Here is a 14,058-nt window from a genome sequence, read left to right as displayed (position 1 = left end):
ATGGAATTTTCTGGTCTTAAGGGGTTTGAGGATAGAAAGACCATAGTATAATGATTAAAAAAATCACATGAAAGTATCTAAAGTATTTTCAATAGTGAGAAAGTGCATAAAACTATAAATATTTATACCCTTAATTTTTGGGTTGTATCAATTAAAGTCTTTAACTAATGATTATATTAATTTAAATCCTAAACTTTCATAATTGTGTCTACTTACCCTCTCTTCAAGATTTTGTTTGACCAATATTGTGTGAAATGTATAATTTGAGTCAACATAATTCCAAAATTTTCATAAGTCAATCAATTTAAGTATCATTATGATTACCGTTGAAGTTTGAAAATCATCAATGCATTAATTCTCAAACATATGTAGATTTCTTCAAATGTTGTTATACAAAATGGAGGATTAGAGTAAATACATGGACAATTCTCAAAGGAAATTTTGATTAAGAGTCTAAATTGATTCATCTATGAATATAGATGTTTTCAAATGAAATGTAATAAAGGGTGTAAATTGATAATTTACAAAAGTTTAAAGTTTAAATAAATGCAATTTTTAGTTTAAGATTCAAATTGATACAATCCTTAAAGTTTAAGGGGTATAAATTGATATTTTCTTTAAATACTAATTTCATATTTTATATAATTTATAATAGAACTTGCTAAAATGAAGATAGAGAATATGAACATAAAAACTGCACAATCAACCTCAAAATTTTAGCGATCGGAGGTTTAAATTCTTATATTTTTTTAGTAAGGGATTTGAATCAAATCTCTTGGTCGATAACCCATTGTATATGTCAATTGAGTTAAGTTCACCTTGATTAGATTCTTATACTTTTACAAATACATAAATACATATTTTATAAAAATAACTATCCACCTGAAAGTCCATCCTACCTCATTCTTCTTTTTCTATTCCACTTAATTCGGGAAAACATCAAAGAAAGTTTATCTTTTTAAATAAAGTGAATCTCTTTCGGTTTAAAACAATGTAGTTTGAATTTCATGAGTTAAAACATTCATTATAATAATTTATGACGTGGAGTAACATCAAGCTCAAATGAACAATTAAAAAGTTTGTAGTTCAAATTTTCCATCTTTTATTGTGCTTAAAGAAACATCAATTTGTGTGAATATATTACAAAATGATTTAACATTTGGATGGCAATTATTTTACACAATAATATTAACATTTTTGCCAAAGTGAGCTAGTTCGAAAGTCAAGAGTAATTGGCACTAAAATTTCACATACTAAAAGAAAATAACATTTCCTGAAAATCGGTATCAAGATTCTTAAATCATCTATGACTAAATCTATTGCAATTCATGTTGTTGAAGATCTCATATCGAAAAAATCAAAGGAACTCACAATGTGTTCTATCAAAGGTTCGAAGTATAGATGATCAACTCTTCTGAATGTCAATTATTTTTTAGATAGAACTACGTGGAAAATTTCAATAGAGAAATCAAAGTTTTGAGACTTTTTTAATTTTTAATTTTATTTTTATGAATTAGTTATGTTAGCTCAATTCAAGTTTTTTCAGTTTTATGGTCTTGATCATACACAATTGTATAGTTTCACATGTCAATGTATTATCAATGTCATTTCCAACGAAAAATGAAACTTTTTTAGTTAGCTATTTTTTTTAATTTTCAACTTTTCTTAATCTCCAACCTTATTTCAATCCAATACTTTCATTTCCAACTTGAAAAAAAAAAACCCACAAAAAAGAATGTTTATATATTTTTAACCTCATCAAATTTTTTCATTAAATTTTCGCATCATTTCACATCAAAATTAAATTGAATGTGGGTTTTGTTTGTTTTATCATCCAAAACTTTTATTTCCACATCATTCCTGAACTTTATATTATTTTATAATTATTTTCCCTTTTTTCTTACATTTTTCCTCTTGCATCGACATTTTATATAGGCATTTGCAATATACTTTTAAATGTTGTCTTATTTTATGAAATGATGATTAAAAATAGTCAATTATTATCTAATTAAGCCAAAATAAAAATTTGATCAACATTTCATCCATTTCTATAAAGTTTCATGAAATTTTCATCAATATATTTCAAATCTTAGATTATCTAATAGTTGGTAATAAATTGACCTTTTAAAAAATCTTGACAAAATAGGGATGCAAAATTTTTATGAGAATAAACAATTTTACTTTTTAAACAAAAAAGAAAGAAAAAGAGAGAGAGACAAGGTCTGATGATTATTTTAGTGACCTGTTTGGTTCATGGGAATAAGAGGTGGGAATGTGAAATGATATTTCACCAGTACAAGTTTCAATCTTGGGAATGAGAATATCTTATTTCGAGGTATTTTATATTCTCATTTATGGAAGTTTTTCATAACCACCCGAATATATGGGTTTTCTCCATTTCTAATGAGTTTTCTCTCTCTTATTTTTTATCTTTTCATTTTATTTGTTTTTCTTCTTTCTTTATATCGGTTAATTTATTTAATTTTTTATAAATATGTTTAAATTAAATTTATAATTAATATATACAATTAATTTTATTATAATAATGCGTATATAATAATTTATTCTATCATTATGAATTAATATGAAAGCCTATAATCTTTTGAAAAATATGTGAATAAACATAATTATGTTGGCCTATAATCTTTTGAAAAATATGTGAATAAACATAATTATATTGGCTTGAATCTCTTTTCATTGGTAATATATATTAACATTTAAATTATTTATTAAAATTATTAATTAGTCTTTAAAAATATTAATTAATTAATTAATAATAAAAATAAGTTGTTTTTTTTCAATTCAACAATATTGTACACTTGTACTTCTAATTTTAATCTATAATTATAATTATCTTTTAACAATTAAACACATTGTTTGATGATTTAAAATCAATTAGTTTATATCAACTTCTTTTATAAATATAAAATGCTTATGATTGACATTAAACAATTAGTTAATTAACTCTTGAATTAACAAATTTACAGGAAAAAAAAAAGAAAATAGATATTTAAATTAATTGCCAATATTTTTAATAAAAAATTGATAATATAAATTTTCAATATAAAAAATTAATTGATAATAAATATATTAAACGGGAGGATGAGTGGATAAATTTAATTAAAGTTTAATAACTTAAAATTGATTAATAGCTCAATGTAATAAAAATAAATTAACAAACAAAAATTAATTATCAAAATTAATTTTGATTAATTTTATATTTTATAATTGCATTAAAAAGTATAATACAGTCACAGACATTATATTCTCATTATTATACACAATTAAACATAGTTATCTTCGATTATCTAACAATTTATTTCCACACATCCTATTTTTACGTATTTTTTATTTCCAAATATCTATAAAATCTAAAACCAAATAGCCCTTAAAAGAAACCGAAATAAATAAATAAAATAATTGAAATCTCCGGTTCAAGAATTCTTCTTTGAGGTCAGCGATATTCCCCCTTTTGTAGAACAGCAAAAAAACATTAGATTGTTTTATTTTTTATTTTTTCACCAATAATTATAATAAAATATAATAATAATATAATTATACAATGTACCAGTTTCGAACGTGGAACCTGCAACGGCTAGTTGTGTGGAACGGTAAACTCTCCCAACGGTCACAAATTCAAAAATCCCCTCATATTATCCCCCCTTCCATTTCCCCTACATCTCTCACTCTGCGAAAGCCCCTTCGTTCCACATTTTCATTCATTTTTCTTCTTCTTCTTCTTCCATTCTCAATTTCACAATGCTACAGGACATGTGGAACGCTCCTCCGGGCTTCAGGCCTTCCAAATCCGCCCCTTCTTCTCCGGCCAAGCCTCTCGCCGCCGTCTCCAGGCTCCGTCCCGATCCCTACCATGTCACTCACAAGGTTCCAGTTGGTGATACTCCGTACGTTAGGGCAAAAAATGTTCAGGCAAGATTTCTAGGGTTTCTCAATTTGTTTCCTTCTCAATTTCAGTTCAATGTTTTCGAATTTCGAAAATTGATTTCTTGTTCCTTGTGCTCAGTTAGTTGCGAAGGATCCGGATAAGGCGATTCCTCTCTTTTGGGCTGCGATTAATGCAGGGGATAGAGTTGATAGTGCCTTGAAAGATATGGCCATTGTGATGAAACAACAGAATCGAGCCGAAGAAGCGATTGAAGCGATCAAATCGTTGCGAAATCGATGTTCTGATCAGGCTCAGGAGTCTCTGGATAATATTCTTCTCGATTTATACAAGGTCTGTAAAATTTGTTCTTTCTTTTCTTTACTGGATTTGTTCTAAATTATAACCGAAACTGATAACTTCAAATTTGAAATCACAGAGATGTGGAAGATTAGACGACCAGATAGCTCTTTTGAAGCATAAACTGTTCTTGATTCAACAAGGTTTAGCGTTTAACGGTAAGCGGACTAAAACCGCTCGATCTCAAGGGAAGAAGTTCCAAGTTTCTGTTGAGCAAGAAGCAACTAGATTACTGGTAAGACAATGGCATCTTGTAAAATTAACAATTGGGTCTCTGAGAACTTTGAACTTAGATTTTGAAGTGTTTGATTTGATCTTTAGGGGAATTTGGGATGGGCGCTGATGCAGCAAAACAACTATGTTGAAGCAGAAGATGCCTATAGAAAAGCACTTACAATTGCACCAGATAATAACAAAATGTGTAACCTTGGAATCTGTTTGATGAAACAAGGGAGAATTTCAGAGGCTAAAGAAAATCTAAGAAGAGTTAAACCAGCAGTTGTAGATGGGCCAAGAGGCACAGATTCTCACCTCAAAGCTTATGAAAGGGCACAACAAATGCTCAAAGATCTTGAGTCGGAAATGATGAATAGGGGAGGCGACAGGCTCGAACAAAGACGGTTGTTCGATGCCTTTCTCGGTTCTTCTTCGATTTGGCAACCTCAGCCTTGCAAGGATCACACAACAACCTTACCAACATTGCCTGTCACAAATCCTGTTAGGACAATTCAAGATGATTTTGGTGATGAGAATATTGATATGAACTTGTTAGCAAACCAAATGGTTCCTCCTCCTCAACAACAAAAGTTTATCAAACAAGTTCAAGTTCCTTTAGGGAACTCATTGAATGTTGCTGCACAACCATTTTTTTCATCAAAATTTGTTAATGAACCCATTACTAAAGGCCCCTTAGGAAACCAATTTCCTGAAGGCTTGAAGAGAACAAGGTCTGGAAATGCAGCCAACTCAATGAGAGTGAATGATTTGGTGGAAACAAAAAGGCCATTTTTAGTTGAATTAGGAAGGCCAGAAACTAAGACAAGGAAGCCATCTCCTGCCTCTGAGGAGACAGACAAATGGGCAGAAATTTTGCCTGATGACAATGACTTTGAAGAGGCTATTCTTGCTGCTGTTCTGGGATCAACAGATGATGAAGCAGTGAAGAAAACAACAAGCAATGCTGGCGGTGGCGGTGGGGGCGGCGGCGTAATTCAGAGGAAAATTGAGAAGAGGCTCAAGGTTTTTGAAGACATTACACTTTCCTTGAGTCCCAGAGCCTAACTATTCTAATTTAACAATAAGTATTTTTTTACCTTTCTAATTGAATTATTCCTAATTTTTTAGTATTTAGGGCAGAGGAGATGAACTTGTTCTCCCTTGCTTACTTTGGTAACCACTCTTCATAAGCTTATTTGTTGTTCTCTATTTATGCCTGTGATATATGGGGCATATGATGATGGTATTAATAAAATTTGTTCTAGTTTGCTTGACCTTCTGTGTATTTTATTTTTTGTCCTGTCAGTATTAAGAATTTCCAGGCTCTTTGCACTTGAACACTGATTGTGATGGAGGGGATGACATGTTTTCCTTTCCTGTTTTTGAAAATTGTGTTCGGTTGCCTCACAATTTTGCAATTTTATTAACTACACTTTTTCACCTCTTTAAAGAAGTAAAGTATAAAGGAAAACTATAGATAGAAAAAACAGGTGAGCTTAATTTATAAAATCTTTATTAATGAAATAGCACAAAATATGCTATATAGTTAGTTTGTTCATCGTTTTTTTTAATTATTTGGGCATCCATCTGCTAGTTCTTTTACGGCGCACAAACGAGAGAATTTATCCAAGAAGTGTAAGAATCAAACTCGACATGGATATCGTAATCCATGAACATTCTAAACAGTCTATTTCATTTTTTATTTTTTTAGAAAAAAAAAAACTGAAATGCTACCTAGGGTTGCCATTTGGCAAATATTTTTAAAAAATTGATTTTTTTAAAAAAAATTGTAAAAAAAAAAAAACAAACGTGTAGGATGCATATTTTTTTTTTCCTCTTGCCAATTGTTGCCACTTATATAAGAACTGGAAAAAGCTTTTAAAGCTCTCTTTTTCATTCCCAGACCATTTTAAAACGAGAGACAAATGTACAAATGGGAACATTGAATTATCCATGAACATACATATATGCATATATATATATAGTTGTAAGAATATCTTTCTTTAGAATAATCAGAAGAGGTTTGGAAGAAAGCCCTCAGGCGACATTGCTCTTTTGTAACTCAGTATCGCCACAACTGCTACGATTGCAGCTACAGTAATTTTATTTGCCCATGAGGAGGCTCTGCTCTTGAGAACCGTGGAAGGTGTAGTGAAGCCAAGCTCAGACAGTTTCTTGTGAGATGCTGCATAATCCTCGAAAAACTTGACTTCATCCTATTGGAAAGAAATACATAAAATCCTTCGAGTTAAAAGATGAGTTCTATAGTGAAATTAAAATTATTAAAATCACTTTGGTTGAAAATGTGTATGTAATGATTTAAAATCAATTTAATGTTTGGTTTTACACTTTTAAATGTGAGTTTCTTTTTTTAACCTGATAAAATCACTCTAAAAATCACTCTCAAACATGATAAAAGCACAGCAGTTGAAGCTCACATTTGCATATGCCTTCACATATTGGAAAAACCGAGGATCCTCGACCAAAGCCTTGTCTGTAGGAAGCTTCAATAGTTTCTCCTTAGATCGAGAGTCATTTTTCAGCAATTCCCTGATCAAAATTACATTTGCATGAGAACTTGTTTTATCTACAAACAAGGGGGAATTGAATGCATGAAGTGAGGATATATATATATATATATATATATATATTTTCTTATTCTCACACGAAATAGGAGTTATCAAACTTCAGAGGGTCCTTTGTCCATGGGCCTTCAAAATCTGATCTATCCTTGTGAGCTCTTCCCTGAAGAATTAGCAACCAGAACTATGATTAATGAAAAGGGAAATATAAAGCCAAGGGTGAAGATCCAATTTCTTCATAGTTGAAAGGAACAAGAGAAAGTACCAATGTGTGTCCTCCAGATAATGCCACAATATCCTTGTCAGTTAGTCCCATCCTGTAAAAGACATCTCTTAAATGGGAAGCACCTGCAGTGAAGTTTCATGTAATGATCACTCAATCATGGTTTCTGCTATAACTTTGAACAAAAAGTTCTAGACACTCCAAAAGCTTAAAGCTTAAACCTGTGGCCTTTTCATTTGTGGACTTAAAAATTAGCACAAGATCCAACACACGTGAAGTTTGAACACTTACCATTATTATTATTATTATGATTATTATTATTTTGAGGAAACACTTACCATTATTAAAGGTTTATATCTCATTTCTGTCATTAATTTTTTCAAAATGACTAATTTAATTATAGGGAGAAAAAAAAAACATTTGTTCATAGATAAGGTAACTTTGATATGCTGAATCTGCTGAAGTGAGCGATTATTAAAAGCCACAGAGGTTGGATGAGTGAATATTAGATGGAAAATTTTGCTAGGCCCAAAATAGTTGTTTTACAAAGTTGAGGAACTAAGATAAACATTCATTGTTATATTTTATATTTAAAAACTCAACTAGATATTTTAAAAGTTGAATAATTAATTTGAACCATCATTAGATTACCAACGAAGTTATTTATATCTTAAATATATCTATATATGCCTTAGCAAAAAGTCACCTTGGTGGCCATCTGGAAGGCGGCCTTCTTCTGGAACTACATCCGAGTCCTAATCCATTGATATAAAAGAAGAATGAAGTTATTCAACGGCAATCTCAATTGTCAACGTCAATCAAATTTTTTGTGCATCAGATACCTTTCTTCCGGGGACAAAGTCAATGGTTGGCCCGCCAGTGATCTCCACAGCAACAACTCCAGCAAGCTGAAAACTTACAATTAGAGGAGAATGAGCCAAATCTTGGCAGCTGAAAGCCTGGAACTTTACATCATTATGTTCTTTTAATTTCGAAAAATTCTTATTTCCTAATTGTTTGGAGCGACGAGCAGCAACAACAGGTGAACAAGTGTTGAAGTATTTGATATAATTAAATTTACTATAACCCATCAACTTAAGCTTTTGAGTTCAGTGGTGATTCAACATGGTATTAGAGTGGGAAGTTTTGTATTCAAACCCATGTAATATCACTTGTTTCCTAATTAATGTTGATTTCTATTTGTTGGGTCTTCTAAATATTTTCAAGTCAAGCCAACAAATGAGGAGTGTCAAAGTAACCGTTAGCTTTAAGCTTTTGGGTTCGATGGTGATTTGAAAAGAAGAAACTGCCACCCATTTCCAAAACATATAAGTTCCAACACACAGCAGAATAGCATCAATTAGAAAAAGAAAATTATGTCGATGAATGTCACGGAGAACTGGAGGATAGAAATAGTCCAAAAAGGACGACTTCAATGAAAGGAAACCACCTGGTACAGATCTGCATATGTGATTTTTGGATGTCTGGCCTTCACAGTTTCTGTTTAGTGACAACACAAGGAAGAATGAGTAAAAATGTCTGCCAAAGCAAATAAAATCAAATCCCCAGACAATCAAATCAGTTGGGACAGAGATTAATTAATTTTGTCATTACATTGAAACTAATATTTGAAGGACAATAACTCAACTCTATATATAGACTTACAATAAAGAGAGGTGAAAAAAGCTCACCACAGAAATCAACTGCGATTTTCAGTCCCTTGTTTGCAGTATGGTTCAATTCATCCATGAACCTGATGGAGCCATCTGGACCTCCGGTTTTCGTTTTAGCATCGTAAGTACCAGCATCATGCCACCTACCCAACAAAAATCCCTCTTCAACAAATGAGTTCTAGCAATGAATATAAGTATATGTTTGAGAGTGATTTTAATGATATCACTGAAGGCATACTTTTATTCATCCAAAACTAATTTTAATGATAGTGGAAAATTCGCATTAAATCAAATATTAAATTTAGGTTAAAACACTTTTGTTCCCAAACTTTTAACAAGTGATAGTTTAGTCTCTTAACTTTAATTTGCAAGTATTTCATCCCTATACTTTCAAATTTTGTAATAATATTTACTTCTTAAACTTTTGCATTTAACAATTTAGTCACTATAATTTCAAATTTGTAACAATTTAGATCATATGTATACCTTATCAAAATTAAGTGTCATTTTTTTATTATCTAACGATTTAGTTTTTATAGTTTATAAACAAAACTGATCCTTTATCAATTTATCAATCTACATGTGTAAAATATTTTATCAAATCTAATAATATTTTGCATGTCAAGTACTAAATCATGTCAAATTGAAAAGCACAAGATTTAGATGGTTAATTATTAAAGTTAAAAAGTGTTACAAACTTAAGATTACAAAAATCTAAATCTTTACCACTAAAGTTGAGGTGAATAAACTAAATAGTTACTCACATAAAAAGCTCAAGAATCAAAAGCATTTTGAACTCAAAAATATTGTTGGATGATTAAATGGACATTTCATAGTGATTCTGAACTCGACAAAAGAGGATAAGTCATCAACTACAAAACCCAATCAACTGTGCAGTAAAAGAAAAACAAAATGCCAAATAATTTCTATTATTACACTCCCCTGCAAATTTCGGAATGACTACAAATATAGAACTCACAACAAGAACTTACGCTAAACGAAGCATAATAGGAGCGCATTTCTCCTTGAAGATTAGAGCACGAAGGTCTCGACGGGCCTTCTCGATTTCCTTGAGGTACGCAGCATCGACTTTGGGAGGCGCCATTGATATCTTGATAAGAATGCAGAAATTTCACTTTCTTTGCCAACAAATTGAACAAAAATTGATGGCATTATTCGTCGGAGTTCAGATTTTGGGTTTAAATTGAGAAGAAATGAAGAAGGAGAAAGGGAGTTTTTGGTGCGATTCTCTGTGTACGAGAGGGCCAAGGAAAGCATTGGGTTCTTTGCTTCGCGGCGGAGGCAGAGAAATGTATATTTTAAATAGAGAAATTGGATTTTTTGTGATTACTCAGAGCCACGCTCTATTGTGGCGCGTGAATACAACGTGCGTAAAGACGTGAAATGAGGAGATGTTTTCAATTGCATGGAATTGGGGTGTGAGTTGGAGCGCGTTGGATTAGATACTTTGTGTGTCCGTACATCGCCATTTCTCCGCTTACAGAAGCAGAGAATTAATAAACCGGAACCGGTCGTCGGCAGGGGAGTGTGAGACAATACGGGTCGACTGAGGTCCGCGTCTCGTCGGAAACATATTTTTAAGTAAAAAAAATTATTAGTCTTATTACATAACTAATATTTCATAAATATGCTCAGTAATTTTTGGAACATTTTTAATCTTATGATACATTCTCCCACTTATTAATTTCATATCGTTATAAATATTAAAAAAAATTCGGATTGTTTATTGAATATTTAAAAATTTATTTTTTTGAAATAATATTAATTACCTTAACCTTCGTACTCTTTCCTTATTAACACCATCTTCAAATTTTGACTTTATTCTTATTATATTATTAATTTTTGTTGATATTCTTTTTAATACATTATCTTTGAAGTGAATGTTTCCTTTATTTTATAAGATTTGATTTATTTACTAATTCGTCGCTAATTAATATGAATTAACAAACAAACAAATATTAAATTAAAATATACTAATTATATTCTAATTTTTCTCATTATTTTCTTTTATAATTAGGTTAAAAATCGATCACCTATTCGTTGAGATCTCAATTACATATTTAGTGAAAAATGTAAATATACATGGCACATACCATGGTTATTTATTTATTTATTTTTTATGTGTTTACAAATATATTGAAAAATGTAAATATACATCACATATATTATTCGATATATAAGACGATATATCGTATAAATTGTTTCACACTTATCAAACATCTACAATAATTTACTTATAGACAACTCAATATAGATCGATTACATTGTGTTGTATATATCAAACATATCTTTTTTTCTCCTTCGAAGCTTTTTGTCGATTCTTGTTTTCACTATGAAATAAGCAATTTCATTTTTTTTTATAAACTTTTCTTACTAGGTTTCGAAAAGAATAATATTCTAGGAAGTTCATAACAACAATAAATTTCATTTACATGCACCTTTTGGTATTAATATTATTATATTTTAAAAAAATGAATGGTAAGAAGAGCAAATTGGGTTAGACTTTTATGTAAAATAAATATGCATTAAGTTATTCATGTAAAAAAGAATAAGAAACTTTAGACAATTGTATAATCAGATTTATTTATTTAGGCTATATGTATAGTAAGTCTTGAAAAAATGATTAAAATCTTCATTTTATTTAGACTCTTTTAGTAAACATTTGATTTTTATTTTTTATTTTTAGTTTTCTAAAATTAAGCTAAAAGAAATTATTTAAAAAAAAAAAATCAAACAGTTATCAAAAGAAGCCTTATAAAATAGACCTTAGATTTTAGATATGTGGTAAACAAATGTAAACTTTGTTGTGAAAATGAGGAGCACGATGGGAACACGGTGTTGGAGGAGAAATTTCAGACCAATCACGGATCACCACATCATTTACTAAATTAATGATGAAATTCCGAAATCATCAAATTTGTGACCAATTAAGAGTTGACATGTGTCCCAAATTGAAGTTGAAGATAAATTCTGTGTTTTCGTCACAAGCGTTGGATTGAGTAAAATTAAGTTCACCCTTGACGTTATAATTTAGGCGTTGGTCCAGTTACGCCCAAATATGAGTTTAATTTGGGCCAAGAATGCCAAAATAGGGCCCAAAGTCTAGGTCTGAGTCCAAATAATTAGGCCCAAAGGCCAGACCCATGGGCCAACCAAGCCTAAACCCATGGGCCAACTAGGCCCAAGCCCATCAGAGAGCCCTATAAATAGAGGATGTATTCTCATTCCAAAGAGGTCAACAATTCTATGTTCAGAGAGTCCAGAGAGAACTCATTAACAAGCAGAAGACTCCTGAAGCTCCTTGAAGACACAAAGACTCTTCCAAGATTTCTACTTCAAGAACGTTTGGTGCTTTTCTTCTTCAAGTCAAACTTGAGTTAGTGTTGAACTTGAGTTGAAGTGGGCGTGTTGTCGGAACAATTTGTTCACACGAGGTTTCCGAAGAAACGTATTTCGTGGAGTTGAACTTGAGTTGGTGTTGGTGTTAGTATTGATGTTGATTTTATGTGATGTGGTTCGATCTCTAGTACTTGACCCTCTGATTCTTTCTCGGTTGAATGAATATGCTTGACTTAAAGAAGAAAAGCACCGAACGTTCTTGAAGTAGAAGTCTTGGAAGAGTCTTTGTGTCTTCAAGAGTCTTGTGTCTTTAAGAAGCTTTAGGAGTCTCAGAAGTCTTCTGCTTGTTGATGAATTCTCTCTAAGCTTTATGAACTTAGAATTGCTAACCTCTTGGAATGAGAAGAGTTCCTCTATTTGTAGGGCTCTCTGATGGGCTTAGGCTTAGTTAGCCCATGGGTCTGGGCTTGCGTGGCCATGGGCTTGGTCTTTAGGCCTAATTAATTAGACTCGGGTTTAGGCCTAATTAATTAGACTCGGGTCTGGCCTTTGAGCCCTATTTTGACATTTTAGGCCCAAATTAAACCCATATTTAGGCATAATTGAACCAACGCCCAAATTATAACGTAAAATTGGGTGAACTTAATTTTACTTAATCCAACGCCTATGACGAAAACACAGAATTTATCTTCAAGTTCAATTTGGAACACATGTCAACTCTTAATTGGTCACAAATTTGATGATTCGGAATTTTGTTATTAATTTAGTAAATAACATGGGTGGATGAATCTCGAGAAAGTTTTGACCTAAAATGAAATTTCTCCTCTAACAAATGCCCCATTTTCAAAATCTATGCACAAATGTGGGTGGATGAATCTCGAGAAAGATAAAGCCGGCATCGAGACATAAGTAATTTGGTCTTGACTTCAATGCTCCTAATTTAATTAAACCGTGAATTTAGTGCACAAGTTTAACTAAAATTTGTGATAGAGGACGGCTAAACTTTTAATTTGAGAAAAGCTTCAACTCTTATCTCATACTTAATTTGATTTGAAGAGATAAAACGTAGAGATTCAGATTTTAAAAAGGAAATTCAGGTTTCATCTCAAATTAATTTGATTTGAAGATAAACCTAAAATTTTTTTAATGAAAATTCAAGTTCCATCCTCAATTTAATTTGATTTGGAGATAAAAACTTTAAAGTTTTGACCTAAAATGAAAATTCAAGTTTCATACCCAATTTAGTTAGATTTGGGGATAAAACCTTAAAAAAAATGAAAGAGGGTTGGTAACATGGCCAACAATTTTAGAAAAGGAGGGGAAGAAAGATAATAAAAAATGAATTTTAAGGCTTGAAATGAAATTTTAAACCAAATAAAATCTAGATTTAACCAAATCTTGGATTTCCTGATTTGATTCTGGATTTAGTGGAGTCCTTATAAATAGGACTCAAAGCCTTCTGCAATCTCATTCTAATCAATTAAAGGTAAAAAAAAAAAAAAAAAAAATCTCCCTTTTTTTTACTCTCGAGTCACTGAGCCACCAACTGTCTTTGTTTAGATGAGCCGAACCGCGAGTCCATTCCCCTTCTTCACCGTGCGCGTTGGCAACCTTTTGACGTGATCCAGTTGTTTGCTCGCATCGCCGCTCATGTCGTAGCGCCGTCGAGTTCCTCGTTGGTCGATCGTCGCTGCTGATCATCCCTCCTCATCGATCGTTGGGGGGAGGTGACCCTAGGGTTTCTTCCTCCATCTGCCCCTT

At 31.6% G+C, this 14,058-nt stretch overlaps 2 protein-coding genes across 2 annotated transcripts; one reads left to right on the top strand and one right to left on the bottom strand.

The window, feature by feature from the left end:
• Positions 1 to 3,674: 3,674 nt before the first annotated feature.
• LOC120072974 (Tetratricopeptide repeat (TPR)-like superfamily protein) lies at positions 3,675 to 5,733 on the top strand. The gene is made up of 4 exons (XM_039025519.2): positions 3,675 to 3,930; positions 4,025 to 4,237; positions 4,323 to 4,478; positions 4,565 to 5,733. The coding sequence occupies exons 1-4, from the start codon at positions 3,760 to 3,762 to the stop codon at positions 5,522 to 5,524; spliced, it is 1,500 nt and encodes a 499-aa protein (XP_038881447.1). The 5' UTR covers positions 3,675 to 3,759; the 3' UTR covers positions 5,525 to 5,733.
• Positions 5,734 to 6,318: 585 nt separating this feature from the next.
• Positions 6,319 to 10,232, bottom strand: LOC120072693 (L-ascorbate peroxidase 3). Its single transcript, XM_039025143.2, has 9 exons — positions 9,930 to 10,232; positions 8,956 to 9,080; positions 8,715 to 8,764; positions 8,107 to 8,172; positions 7,971 to 8,019; positions 7,307 to 7,389; positions 7,125 to 7,204; positions 6,898 to 7,009; positions 6,319 to 6,675 (listed from the first exon to the last, which is right to left on the bottom strand). Exons 1-9 carry the CDS (start codon positions 10,040 to 10,042, stop codon positions 6,472 to 6,474), a joined length of 882 nt encoding a protein of 293 aa, XP_038881071.1. The 5' UTR covers positions 10,043 to 10,232; the 3' UTR covers positions 6,319 to 6,471.
• Positions 10,233 to 14,058: the final 3,826 nt, after the last annotated feature.

The sequence above is a fragment of the Benincasa hispida genome, chromosome 3 (assembly GCF_027475165.1).
Source record: "Benincasa hispida cultivar pf3 chromosome 3, pf3_genome.v1.1, whole genome shotgun sequence".
Taxonomy (NCBI): Eukaryota; Viridiplantae; Streptophyta; class Magnoliopsida; order Cucurbitales; family Cucurbitaceae; genus Benincasa; species Benincasa hispida.
This window is presented reverse-complemented; position numbering and strand designations above follow the sequence as displayed.